The 14,976-nt window shown below is 38.3% G+C and overlaps 1 protein-coding gene across 3 annotated transcripts in view; it reads left to right on the plus strand.

Moving 5' to 3' along the window:
* Positions 1-14,976, plus strand: part of LOC132631768 (cleavage and polyadenylation specificity factor subunit 1) — a 40,876-nt gene that overhangs the window by 1,543 nt on the left and 24,357 nt on the right. For all 3 annotated transcript variants that reach the window (XM_060347469.1, XM_060347468.1, XM_060347470.1), the window contains exons 2-10: positions 1,184-1,330; positions 1,886-2,039; positions 6,049-6,181; positions 6,930-7,075; positions 11,024-11,119; positions 11,215-11,267; positions 13,612-13,743; positions 14,068-14,119; positions 14,258-14,377. In XM_060347469.1, the coding sequence (XP_060203452.1) occupies positions 1,184-1,330; positions 1,886-2,039; positions 6,049-6,181; positions 6,930-7,075; positions 11,024-11,119; positions 11,215-11,267; positions 13,612-13,743; positions 14,068-14,119; positions 14,258-14,377 (1,033 nt within the window). The remainder of the gene's footprint in view (positions 1-1,183; positions 1,331-1,885; positions 2,040-6,048; positions 6,182-6,929; positions 7,076-11,023; positions 11,120-11,214; positions 11,268-13,611; positions 13,744-14,067; positions 14,120-14,257; positions 14,378-14,976) is intronic.

A 14,976-nucleotide genomic window follows, 5' to 3' on the forward strand; every position in this document is an offset into this window, starting at 1 on the left:
ATTTCGGTTTGAAATATCATAGAAATCGGTTTTTAGATATTTTTAAGGGTTGTTTGGACTTTGGTAGGGTGTGTAAGAATAGCATCAAATAGGGTGTATTAGTAATGCTGTGATTAGTTATGTTGGGATTTGACTGTTTGGTAGGGTGTATTAAAAATATAACATGTAGTGCTTTAAGATGAATTGTCTAGCTTTTTTTTATTTTTGGTGTAAACAGGAAATTTTAGGCCAGACATAAGATCTTTTTGACGTGTCAGATCTCTTGTAAGAATAGAAAACAGTAGAGATCAATGCTGTAAATGTAACCTTTTGGAGGGGGACTACATATTTTGATGTAGTACACCTGTGGATATATAGATTAACTTTTACAAGTCTCCAAAAAAACCATGTATTGGATAATTTTTTTTTTTAACAGGTAACAACTTTGTATTATAGACCAGTACTTAGGTAGTACTGAAAACCCCTTTAGAAAAGAAAAAGAAAACTAAGAAGCTAAGAAAGTAAAATCCTAAGATGGATTGATTTTGCATCTACAGAGGGATTCTTTGTACACCAAAAATAAAATAGCAACATACAGTCTTGCTTGATCTTCTGTAGAGTGCTACTTCTATCCTCAAAACATCTGGAGTCCCTTTCCTTGCAGGTTGTCCACCATATGCAAGCTGGAATGATCCTCCAGTAGCTTCTATTCCTTGCCCCAATCCCAGCCTCCCTCTCAGCTAGAAAGAGTGTCAGCAATCTTGCTAGGCATTGTCCAAGATATGCCTCTGAGATTGATAAAAATCTTCCATAGCTGGTCAGTAATTCTGCAATGTAAAAACAGACTTTCCAATGGAAGGTCATTACTTCATTAAGTTTTTGGTGTAAAGAACAATATGTAGAAGAGGAAGTTCAATTAGTGGACTTTTTAGGATTACTGTAAGTATTTCTCTTTCAGTAAAGTGTAAATTTTTGGAGGTGGCCAGCCATACCCTTAGTGCTGAGGAATACAAAGTTACCAGTTTCAAAAAAATAAATATCAAATAGGGTGTGTAGTATTAGTTATACATAAGTTGAAAAAGTGTGCCAAACAAGGGATTAGTAATATTAAAGCTAATACATGCATTATTTTCTCTAATACATCCTACCAAACTACCCTGTACTGTTTCAAAAATCTAATCTTTTTCTTGTGTAACATGTGTAGGTTGCATGGAAATATATATTCAATGGGCGTGTTAACAGCAGGAGGAGTTGATGGTGGTAAAAGAAGAGATTCGATTATCTTAACCTTTGAAGATGCTAAAATGTCTGTTCTTGAGTTTGACGATGCCACACATGGGCTCCGGACCAGGTAAACTGCAACTAATGCATTTGTTGTGAAAATGAGAGATTGAGCCAAAAGAACAGAAAAAAGATGTCTGGTGGAATAGTCAAGGTGCCAAAGTTGGCCAGGCACCGCAATTATTAAATGAAAAAACACGAACAAGAAAGATAAAGTTTTTGTTGACGTTTTGTCAAGGTGGTGAACTTTGTGAGCTTTAAGCACCTCCCATGTTGTTGTGTGTTTAGAAAACTCTGGGAGCTTCCCGATTTCCATGTCTATACGCATACCTTAATGGACTCTTTAATAAAGGTTCCAAGCTTCTGCAATTTTTTTTTATATTGCTACCTATAACTTGAGTTCAATGTTATACTTGCTCTTAAATTTTCTGGGCTTTTTAATTGGAGAAATTTTAACTTTATAAATTTCATCAAAATTGTAACTTAATACGTCTACCCTATGAGTTCTCAAACCGTTCACTTAATATTAAGTATGTTTGCCCATTACTTGCTGTTTCATTACTATTATTTAAGCATGATAACTAAGAAACTAAATTGAAAATTTCCTTTTCTTCCCTCATTTCAGCTCAATGCACTGTTTTGAAGGTCCAGACTGGTTTCATTTAAAAAGAGGACGAGAGTCATTTGACAAAGGTCCGATTATCAAGGTTGATGCACAGGGGAGATGTGCTGGAGTCTTTGCTTTCGAACAACAGATGATAATACTCAAGGCTGCTGAGGTTTCCTTTTGCTGTTTTTTCTCTCCTTTCCTTAGCTAACCTGAATGTTTTAAATTGTGTAAAATTTTGGAAGATTTATCTATCCGAACTAATCCTTCTGAAACCCTAATTGTTCTGGAGTAATCATGCTCACACCATTTACCGGCGGATATTGCTGGCCAGGCTTCTTCCAATTATCTTATCCGAAAGTTACCATTATAGGCCAGTATGCACAATCACCTTCTGAAAGTTGAATCAAAATTACTATATAATGTACTTTGACTGATTATTTTATTAGATTTCGCAAAGGGACAGTTTGACCAATATTATCTATGAGGTTAGATGATTAGTTTTCACACTCAATACTAACAAAGAACAGTCAAAAAGAAACATATCTGGTGTTAGTTGCTTTTCTTTTATCAATGGTCCGTATACAACAACAACAACATAGCCAGTATATTTCCACAAAATGGGGTCTGGGAGGGTAGAGTGTATGCAGACCTTACCCTTCCCTTTGGAGGTAGAGAGGCTGTTTCCGGCAGACCCTCGACTCAAGAAAAGGCAGTTTAAAAAAGGGTAGATAAGAATTAACAGAAGTAAAGAAATCGTCGCAACACAATAAAAGCATAACATAGCATAATGTAAAAAAGAAACAGTTACGACAACAAACTAATACGATAATCAAAGTACAAGAGACAACAGATAGTGACAAAAATCAAAAGGCAATAAGCTACATAGGTAGTGCTATGCCTCTAGTATGGAAGGATCCTGAGACAACGCTCTACTACCTACTAACCTTCTACCCTAATCCGTGTCCTCCACAACCTCCTATCTAAGGTCATGTCCTCGATGAGCTGCAACTATGCCATATCCTATCTAATCACTTCTCCGCAATATTTCTTCGGCCTAACCCTACCTCTCCTGCAACCATCCATAGCCAACCTCTCACACCTCCGCACTGGAGCTTCTGTGCCTCTCCTCTACACATCCCCGAATCATCTCAACCTCATTTCCCGCATCTTGTCCTCCACCGAAGCCACTCCCACCTTATCTCACATAACTTCATTTCTAACCCTATCCTTTCTAGTATACCCACACATCCGTCGCAACATCCTCATTTCCGCAACCTTCATCTTCTGGACGTGAGAATTCTTGACTGGCCAACATTCCGTCACATACAACATAGTTGTTCTAACCACCACTTTGTAGAACTTGTCTTAAGTTTTGGTGGCACCTTCTTGTCACACAAGACTCCGGAAACGAGCCTTCATTTCATCCACCTTGCCCCAATACGGTGTGTGACATCGTCTCCCTATTTCCTTGGATAATGGACCTAAGATACTTAAAACTTCCTCTCTTTTGGATGGCCTGTGTCTCAAGCCTCACTCTAAGCTCCAAATCTCCAGCTTAGCATTAACTCCTCCGCCGGTCTCCTCAATTAGAACTATGTCGCCTGCAAATAACATACACCATGGCACCTCACCTTGGATTTTTCGCGTCACTTCATCCATCACCAAGGCAAATAAAAACGTGCTAAGAGCCGATCCTTGGTGCAATCTCATCATAACTAGGAAGTGCTCCGAGTCTCCTTCCGCTGCCCTTACCCAGGTCTTGGCTTCATCATACATGTCCTTACTCACTCTAGTGTACGCCACCGGTACACCTTCACCCTCTGTTTGGATGGTTGTTTCTCGTGGTTCATTAATGTACAGTATGGTATGGTACAGTATGGTGTTGTATTGTATTATACTGTATTAATGAACACAATGTTTGGATAAACTGTATCGTTTGTTGTGGTTTAATAACATTTGTATTGTTTGGTTTGACTGTATGGTACTGTATAATAACTTGTAAGTTTACTAAAATACCCTTAACTCTTAATTAGAAATTAGTTTATATATATTAATAAAACTGAGGTAAAGAATAAAATAGGAACTTTAAAAAATAAGTTGGTAGTGAGTGGGGGTGGTGGAGGGGTGGGTGGTGTGAGGTGGGTGGTTGTGGGATGAAGGTGGGGGTAGTGGCTGGTAGGGTGAGGTTGGGTGGGGGTGAGGGGTAGTGGGTGGTGGAGGGGTGGGTGGTTGTGGGATGAGGATAGGGGTAGTGGGTCGTAGAGTGGGGTGGAGGCGGGTGGTGGTGGAGGGGTAGGTGGTATGAGATGGGTGGTTGTGGGATAAGGGTGGATGGTGGAAAGTGGAAGGTGGAGCAGGGGTGGGGTGGATGGTGGAGGGTGGGGTATAATGGAGAAATGAAATACGTAACCACGGAAAAACCACCAAATCCGTGGTTACAAAAATTGAGACTTTTCATCGTTATATAACCATGGGATGAACCACGGGTTTACAACACCATACCACATAGTTTTAAGAACAATGGAAACAAACATGGTTTCATACAAAACCATACATTAATGAAACACGGGAAACCACCATCCAAACAGGGGGTTAGCCTCCAAGCATCTCCATAGCACCTCCCTTGGGACTTTGTCATAAGCCTTTTCTAGGTCGATGAGGACCATGTGAAGGTCCTTCTTCCTCTTTTTGAACTGCTCCACCAGCCGCCTAACAAGATGAATGGCTTTTGTAGTTGAGCGTCCCCACATAAATCCGAACTGGTTCTCAAAAATAGACACGCCCCTCCTCATCCGCAACTCCACCACCCTCTCTCACACTTTCATAGCGTGGCTTAATAGTTTGATACCCCTATAGTTGTTGGAACTCTGAATGTCACCTTTGTTCTTGTACAACAGAACCATTGTACTCCACCTTCATTCTTCGGGCATCTTTGCTGTCTTAAAAACGACATTAAAAAGCCTCGCCAACCACTCCAGACCTGCCCTACCCGCGCTCTTCCAAAATTCCATCGGAATCTCGTCTGGTCCGGTCGTTCTTCCCCTGCGCATCCTACGTATAGAACCCTTAACCTCCTCAACCTTTATACACCTACAATACCCAAAATCGCGACGCCTCTCCTAGTGTTCTAGATCCCCAGCACAATGTCTCTATCCCCCTCTTCGTTCAAGAGTTTATGGAATTAAGACTGCCATCTCCGTCTAATGTGTGCCAGTGTTGTCAAAGGCGCGCTTAAGCCCTGAAGCGAAGCTCAAAACATGTTTAGCGCTTTGCCTCGCTTTATTTGCGCTTCAGTGCCATCAACAAGGCTCTAACACATAGTTTTCCTTGACAGTGAGCCTCTCTTGAAGAGGTGACACTAGATAATTGATATTTCACTTTATCGCAATGTTTTTACAATTTCGTTGTCCATATATTTGTTGTTCATGCTTATTATTATTCGTCTTGGACTAAACATATATATATATATATATATATATTTGTGTTTTTTCACCATTGCGCCTTTTTTCATTAAACCCACGTTTTATTTCCGCTTTGCGCTTGAAGCCCCAGCTGACTTAGAGCTTTTTTGCGCTTTGCGCTTTTAATAACACTGATGTGTGCTTCGTCCACCAATACCTCCTATATATTCTTGATATTTGGGAGTGATTGAATGTATAGTATTGTGTTTAGCATAGTCACCAAGGGGATGATGTAGTGGTTGAGGCATAAGAGTGACAACTTGGAGATCCCAAGTTTGATACTATCTGCAATACTAGGTGTGAGCCATCTTCCCTAGTTTGGTGAGAAAGATTACTTCGGCAACCTGCTGTAGACAAAAGCGTGGTATTTAATTGGAGAAGGGTAGAGGGGCGGGCCTATTATCCACTGAGTTTCGGACCGTGCGTCACTGCCACGGGGATTTCTCGGTTTAAAAAGGAGGTCCCTTGGGCAGCCTGTGCTAGTTTGTTGGACATGTTGCCCAGTGGATTAGCCTAGGTGCATACAAGTTGGTACAGATTCCATCAATATAAAATTATGAATATCGTGTTAAAGTGTTGTAATGTGTGGGAACTCTGTGGGTTCTTTTTGGGTATTGAAACGATCAAATCAATATGTCTGATTATTCCTCTTCCCATCTCTATGGTTTGTATTGTCACAATTTGCTTATATTTTTGAGCGATGCATTCTGATTTCAGGTCAACTCTAGCTTAGTTGGTGAGGACAGTGCTTTTAATGCTGGAGGTGCCTCAGCTCGCATTGAATCATCATATATCATCACCTTACGAGATCTTGATGTGAGGCATGTCAAAGATTTTATATTTCTTCATGGTAGGTGTACCTAGCTGTTCCTGCTGTATCATTTTGTACAATTAACTTTTTTGCTTCCCCATTGATTCTTATTAATGTGCAGAGCGTACTAGGACAAAAGTCATGATTTTTCTAGTACAACAAGAATTTAAATTAAGGTTGAAAATTAGATAGTTTGGAGTTTTGTTTTTCCACAATGTATATAGTGATGCTCAATGTATAGCTGATAAACTTTGTTATAACCTGTTATAACTTCTTAACGGACACCACAACTGGGCCAGTGTTTTTGTTGTCTTCTGGAATAGAATGATATATCTAGGTTGTGAAAATATACTTCGATAGTGACCCCAAGACTTTGTCTAGTTGTAAGAGAGCAACCTGTGATGTGTGGGTTAGGTGCATGTCACACGAGTTCCAACCCTACTGCAAACCATAAACATGGTATTTTGGGAGAGGGTAGAAGGGTGGACACAATATTCTCCGAATTTCAAACTGTGTGCCAGCTGGCCATTAGAGATTTCTCAGTTATAAGAATTTTTTTGATGGTTGCTGTCACAATGGGAATTCATTCAGTTGACCTCTGTTTGACGAGAAGTAGTTTCGTTGACTTCATTTCTTTCATATTCTTACTCTTTTCGTATCTACAGTATTTTATTTTATTTTGAACATAGATTCATGTTGTCCTTCAAGTGTAAAGATCGTCTTAGGTTTCCACCACCGGCAGTTACCCTTGTTGCCAGTTTGAACTTTGAAACGTGTCTTTGTGCAGGTTATATTGAGCCTGTCATGGTTATCCTTCATGAACGGGAACTCACTTGGGCTGGGCGCGTCTCTTGGAAACACAATACTTGTACGGTCTCTGCTTTTAGTATTAGTACAACGTTGAAGCAGCATCCACTGATATGGTCAGCCGTTGTAAGTTTCAGTTATCCTTTTTACCAGCATTCTTTATGGATATTCTTATTAGTTTGAAGCAGGGAGAAAAGAGGCAACTGGGAAAGGAGATCACTCCATTACGAGCTATCTCTTGATGATGACTGTATCGGAGTTCTTTCTTTTTTGTGTTTTGGGTTTGGTGGTGTAAATAAGGTCAAGAATGCTGCCAAAAATTAAAAAGTCCTATTTCCTCTGTTTCAATGAGGTATCACTATAATATCGCCAAAATTCTCTTTCTAAAAAAACTCTCTCCGTACCAATAGTAATATTTTATAACGTTCCAGTTTGAGATTTTTGCTTGGCGCCGACGCGCCACCTTATGGATACTCCATATGGCCATTCCACGGCGAGTCTGGGCCAGATTACACAACCCCCAGCTGAGACGAACCAATCCCTAGAAGTAATTCCCCTAAAATTGACATATGCTACTGCAGTAACGCCAAATGCAAAGAGAAAGAAGTAGAGGAATCAGAGCTTGTAGATTTGTTAGGCTCTCTGTAAGTAGTTTTCTTTCCTTTTGCCCCTTTTTGAAGGTTGCCAGCAAATCCTTAATGCTGAGGAATACAACATTACCAGTTTCAAAAAAAAAAAAAAAAAGAAAGTAACGCCGAATTTCAGTCCGAGAGGTAGTATATAACCTGAGCATAGGGTCGGATGATGGTGAGTGGTTAGGAATAAGGTTATGCCCCAATTATGTTGTGTCACGAGCCAAAAATCCAAAGCCGTGATGGCACCTACGCCTAGCCCGGTAGGTAAGCCCAACCAATTCATTTAAGCTATTTATGTGGAAATTAAAGTGATAACATGAATATAATAAAGATCAAGACTTTTACTTACAAACAAAGTGCGGAAATACATACCACCCAAGACTGGTGTCTTGTGTATAGCACATGACACCAGTACACTGTCTGAAATATAAGGAAGATAGAAATAGTAAAGAAAGACAGGAGACTAGCACTGCGGATCAACCAGGCAGCTCACCCCTAATCTCCGGAATCAACACTTGCCCACGGCCTTCAGCTCAAAGTACTTCCTTTGATCTTGTTTATCTTCCTCCTTTATTTTCTTTTCTTTTCTCAGTTTCCTTACATTTCCTTCCCTCAAAATATCTTCCTCGTATCGACAACCTACTTTTGAAGGAATAGAGATGAATTTTGTAAAATTGAATAGTAGCCTATTATCCCTTATTTCTTTTTGGTGCACCCATGGAGTACTGGGTTGTGAAGAAGATTGTTTTTTTTTTTTTAATAAATAAAATTTTGGGCTTTTATTAATCAAATGCAGCAAAACAAGAAAAGAATCCAGTGTTCAAAAACAAAACAAAAAGGAAAGCTATCTAATCTATGCCTTGACCTAGCCTCCTCTGAATAAAGCATCTCAAAATCAACTACACATTTTAATATCACTCGATATACGAAAAAAATCGTGTGAATTTCCATCTTGTTCCTCTTCTGCATCAACAGTTTACACCTGCTGAATCTTCCTTGTTCTTATTCTGATAGAAGGTACTTGAGCCTTATCAATATTCAAAATCTTTCTACCTTCTATTGGTAACTCATGAAAGCTGTGAAATTGCTGCATCTGATCTGTCTGGAATGCTAAGTTAGCCAAGTAATCAGCCAATTTATTTCCTTCTCTGAATATGCGCACCACCTTTATTTGTAATTGCTGCAATGCCTGTTTGATTTCCTCAATCTGTGCAATTATTTCCCAAGGCACTTTCCAAACATCTTGTTGGATGTTTTGAAGCACCAGTGAATCTGTTTCAATTGTGACATGGTGAGCCTGATGGCCACCTTGCTGCTTCCCTTATTGCTGCAGTCTCTGCATTTATATTAGTTGTAACTCCCAGTTGTTGTGCTTGGGTGAAGTTTGTAGAAAACCATTTTGTTTTGTAGCTTTCTACCTTTTGGTATAATTCTTGTATACATGCGCCTTTTTGCCAAATGTTAATAAAACTTATTACATTATCAATTGTTACCAGTTTCCGTTTTTCTTTTTAGTACTCCCTCCATTCCATATTAAGTGACCTTTTAGGCTTTTTATTCTGTTTCAAAGTAAGTGACGTTTTAGGATTTCAAGAATATTTTGGACAGATTCTTCCAAAATTGCCCTTGTTTAAATAATCAAGATTCATTAATTACATTTTCTTTTTCTACGCATTTAATTATATAAGCACAATATTTTATGTCAAATGAAATGGTATTCACATTATACGTAGTATCATGCTAGCATAACTCTTCTCCTATATATCAAAACGAGTAGTAGTCACTCCATGAAAATAAATTTTGAAGAGTCATTTGAAATAGTTCAATACTCAGTGGATATGAAAGTTGAAAAATCATCCAGTGGTGCTTGTAATCCTATACTCAATTGTGTATCATCTTCTTCACTCGGAATACTATTGAGGTCAGGAATTGTGTATGTGTCCACATTAAGATCAAGTTGTTCTCCACCAACATACTCACTCTCAGATTCAAAAGGAATATTCAGATCAATTTGAAGTGAAGACCTGTAGCCATATTTAATCAGCAATTAGTTTTAGTTTCACGTGAAGAAATTTAAACCTTCTTTTATAGGGTAATTTTGGTGGGAAATGTTAAAAAGTTGGCTCCAATTTTAAATTTTCATTTATAATCTAGATTTATAATTGAAATTTTTACATCTTGTAATTTTTGTTCTAAAGTTTCATCTATTAACTTTACATACTCCAAAAGATTCATTGAAGTCATTAAGCTTTGTTAGTTGAAGGTTTAATGATACCCCCTCGTTAATTGTTCATCCAACTAAAGTTTTAATTACCTACTACTCAATACCCAATGTTAACTTAAAATATAATTAGGGGTAAGTTGGTAAAAACACTCCTAATTTTCTAGGAGTGAGCAATTTCTCAAGGTATGTGCATGAGCTAAAAGAGTCACTTATTATGGAACGGAGGGAGTACCTAATAAAAAAACCTAGCCTCGGAGTAACGATGTTGTTGCCAGTGATTAGTCATTTCCTGTGGTGCAAATATTTATCACCTTTTGTTTCCTGCAGCACAAAAGTAAACCTCATTACTTGGCATAAGAACAATGATTTTTTTTGTTTGATTTGTTTCCCTTTATTTTGTTAAGTCTGTTCAATAGTAAATTTGAGATAAAGGCTCTGGAACACAAGATGTTGCAAACGTGGCCTTGGTAATGAAAATGTGATTCCAACTTATCAAAGAGGGTTGATTTGGTGGACAGTGGCTACTCAAAGGATGATGATTCAAACATTCTTTTTTGAAAAGGAGTGATGATTCAAATATATACCATGACATTTCACAAAAAATATTTAAAGAGCATAGTTACTTTACCTCTTTAACAGAATTATGGCACTTTTATTCTGGAACTTTAGGAAATGTATAACGATGAACCTGCTGTTTCATTTCGTAAAGAGAACTTCAGGCTGCTGTTGGTTTTCGTAACATCTTAGTCTGAGAGTTAAATGTTGTAGTAACTCTTAGTCTCCTTTACCCTTAATGTTTTCCATTTCTCTTTAGTTTTTCTTTTCTCATGTTCTTCTCGTCTCTTCTTGCCCTGTCAACCGGCGCTGAATGTGTCACTAAGATGGACATTCATTGTAACTTCATTTCAGGATTTTGACATGCATATATTGGATATAATCTTTAGCATTAAGCTCTTTTTGGATTTTGTCAGTTCTTTAGTTTATTCTCTATTTGATAGAACTGTGTGTGCTACACTTTTCCCTCAGAGTCCTTGCACTCAGCTTTGTAAATTTCTGCATCTTCTTGATGCCTTTAATGATATCTTCTTACTTCATGAAAATATCAAAAAAATAAAAATATATTGGATGTAATGCACTGTCAAAGTTTGCTTGAACCTTACTCCATTTAAACATATATATTTCCTTCAGTAGACTTCATTTATTTTTTTTCTTCAGAATCTCCCTCATGAGGCATATAAACTTCTTGCTGTGCCATCTCCTATTGGTGGAGTACTTGTAATTGGTGCAAACACTATCCATTATCAAAGCCAGGTCTGTTATACACTCTGCTTATTCCTTCATGATATTCTTGCAGTTCTTTTGCATGCTATGTTTCATGTGCTGACTTTGATCTGCCTATTTTGCAGTCCTCTTCTTGTTCGTTGGCGTTGAACAATTTTGCCTTTTTTGGTGACAGCAGGTTTTTCCTTGAGCTTTCAGTATCTCTGCCTCTCCCTCACCATTTGCTGCAGCTTCATTCTATTCTAAAAATATAATCAGTTCCAGCTTCAGTTTTATCTAGTAGGATAATAAATAACGGACAATCACATACATGATACATTTTGGTTGTTCGTGAATATCGGAAATGAAAATAAATATGTCTTCCTTTCTTTCTGTTGGAATACAATTAACATCTGAGATTGTTAAGAAAATTGACCGTGGGCTAACCCAACCCCATAAGCTACCTCATGAGGTGAGGATTGCGAAAAACTATATAAGAAGACAACAATCCATGCTTCCAACCAATATGGGACTCTTTAACACAAGACTGGACATCTTGAGTGTGGACAACATAACAGAGGGGCCCAACATTTGGTCAACCTAGAATAGGGATTGGTCTGGCTCTACTACCATATAAAGGAATGGATTGTGAGCTTAACGCCAAAAGCTAGCTCATAGGTGATGATTGGCCAAGACCCATATAAAAGGAGAGACAGCCTCCATATCCTCAACAAATGTGGGACTCTTAACAGATATCATGGCCTTGAAAATGGTGGGTGTTTGCTTTTATTTGCTGCATAATGCCCAATTCTCACAGTTAGTCTTTGCATTTATCACATTCGAATTAATCTTCGAACTCTTAAATGAATTAGATTCATAATCTTTGTCTTGTATGTCATCAAGACTACCCATTTTGCAGCTTACTGAAGTTTTATTTTCTATGTGCTTGCTGTTTTCTGATTTACAACTTGCCGTTTACAGTTAATTATGGTTTCATTTGTACTCTATTATAAGTGTGATCGTTCAGTGTGGATTCCTAGAGTGCCGAGGAAGGTGTGCTCTTCACTTGGTTAGTTGTTAGAGGGGTGATTTTGACGGCAGAGAATCTTAAGAAACGGAAGGTTGTCTGCATTAGTTGGTGTTTCCTTTGTAAGGAGGCAGGCGAGGACGTAGATCACATTTTGTTGCATTGCAATCTAGCAACAAGGTTATGGTGGGATATCTTTAGATGGTTCGGCGTTTCATGGTGATGCCAAGATCTGTGAAGGAGTTGATGTTCAGTTGGAAGACTGGAGCTAGGAGAAGAAGGCAAAAGGCTTGGAATATTACTCCTCTTGCTTTAATGTGGGTCATTTGGAGGGAGGGAAATATGAGAGCTTTTGAAGGGATGGAGATGAGCTTTGCTCAATTGAGGAGTAGCCCTCGTTCCCTTATTTTCTTTTGGTGCACCCATGCAGTTCCTAGTTGTATGGAGGATTGGGTATCTTTTGGAGAGAACCATATTTTGTAGGTTTCTCCTTTTTTGGGTATATATCTTGTATATGACTTTCTCGGCCTTGTTATTATTAAATGAAATACTTCATTTGATTAAAAAAAAAAGTGTGATCGTGGGTCTCACCCGGGGGGGGGGGGGGTTATTTACTGGGATTTAAGATTCAAAAGGAACCTGCAGGATTGGGAGATCGAAGAATTTCACAATCTGGTTGAGTTTTTGTATGGGCTAGCCACTCCTAACAATTTATTTGATGTATGGATATGGCAAGAGAGTGGAGATGGATTCACTATTAGCTCTTATTATAAGAGGTTACAGGTGAGAGAGGAAGGTACTTTCCCCTATGACTCTAGTTAGATCCCTAGAGCTCTGAGGAAGGTGTGTTTCTTTGTATGGCTGGGGGCAAGGCCATGCCCCGACTTTGCAAAGCCTCCTTCACTGTGCCCGGCATCACCCGTTGCATCATAAACAAATTGAGGGCTACCCTCCATAACTGATTAGCCACCTTTCAGTGCAATAGGAGATGATCTACATTTTCGCCTGCACTCCAACACATAAACCACCAACTAACATAAGTGATCCTCCTCTTCCTCAGATTTTCCGCTGTTAAAATCGCACTATTGCCCCTTTAGCAATCATGTGGGTCATTTGGAAAGAGAGAAATAGGAGAGCATCTGAAGGGTTGGAGCACGATTTTGTAAAGTTGGTAGTGTTTTGTCTCCAGTTCCTTTTTGGTGTATTTATGAGGTCCCTATTTGTATAGAGGATTGGATCTCTTTTGTTGAGAACCATATATTGATGTAGGTTCTCTTCTTTTGGTATACGGGGGTTTTTCCCCATTAATTAATAAAATTATTTAACTTATTAAAAGAAAAAGTGTGATATGTGATGCCATTTTTCATGCTCTTTACCTCTTCTTTAGTCATTACATGCTGATCCACTCACTTGATTGCTCATTTCAAGACAGTGTGTTGATTTGATTAGTTCCTATAATGAGAATGGGTCCAAATTTGTATCTAATTTTGTAATACGTCCTTATGATTACTTCCAGTCAAGAAATGCCAAGATCATCTTTTAATGTGGAGTTAGATGCAGCTAATGCGACTTGGTTGACAAGTGATGTGGCAATGCTATCGACAAAAACAGGGGAACTACTTCTTCTAACGATTATATATGACGGGAGGTAATGTCTTTTCATCCTTTTATCCACTAATTTTAGGTATGGGAAATCAGGAATTTGTCACTATTGCATTTTTTTTTTCCGAGAATATGTTCAACTAAATTACGACTTAGATTCAATGTATCAAGATAAGAAAGTATGGTCTCTCAACTCTAAAGTCAACAAAAGAAACTAATTTAGTTGAATATATACAGTTTGTTATTACCTATCACAAGGAGTCTAGAAGTCTCTGCTTTACGACATTTATACACCGTTGATTGGCTATTAAGTATTACCTAGATTTTGAAGATGTGTTGGGATATTAATTTTATTTAATTGTTTTTGCAGAATCGTACAAAAGCTCGACCTTTCAAAATCAAGAGCTTCAGTACTTACATCGGTTGGCGACCACTCAAATTCTAGATAATTTTATTTTTTGTTCATTCACAAAGCGAACTCTCTCTTCTCTCCCACTCTATACATACATACATATATTATCTTGGGTGTTTATGTGTGCATGTGTTTTTCTTATTTCCAGGGAATTACAACAATTGGGGACTCATTATTCTTTTTGGGCAGTCGCCTTGGAGATAGTTTGCTTGTGCAATTTACTTGTGGTCTGGGCGGATCAAATTTGCCTCCTGGGATGCAGGAAGAGGTTTGTGTCATGATTTTTGCTGAAGTAGCTTCCTGATTTTTTAGCTGTTATTTCACAGCTTATTTTTGTTTCTGCATATTCCTTATTTGTATGCACTCAGTTTTCCCATAATTTATAATCTATAACATTATAAATATATACCCCTTTGATTAACCATCTCCGTTCATTGTTTTTTCCTGAATGCCTATACCCCAGTTCACGCCCATAATCCCACTGCGTCATAAAAAAATACAAGGCTCATAAATACTGCAGTCCCTACCTTTTGCGCACTCTCTCCTATTATTTTTATTTTTCTTGAAAATTAATTTGAAAGCTGCTTCTGGTTTGAAAGTAAATTGGAGGAAAACCAGTTTATTCACCATAAAAGAAATAGCTCATATACTGTCTTTGGCTGATATACGTGGCTGTAGGGTGGACAATTTGCCTACTGTTTATTTAGGCATGCCTCTTGGCAGTAGACATAAGGCTGTGGAGATTTGGGATGGCATTGTGGAGAAGACAGAAAAAATTAGCTCAGTGGAAGGCACAATACTTATCCTTAGGGGGGAGAATCACCTTAATTAACTCTCTTTTGGATTCTCTTCCAACTTATGTGATGT

This window comes from Lycium barbarum, chromosome 3 (assembly GCF_019175385.1).
Source record: "Lycium barbarum isolate Lr01 chromosome 3, ASM1917538v2, whole genome shotgun sequence".
NCBI classification, from domain to species: Eukaryota; Viridiplantae; Streptophyta; class Magnoliopsida; order Solanales; family Solanaceae; genus Lycium; species Lycium barbarum.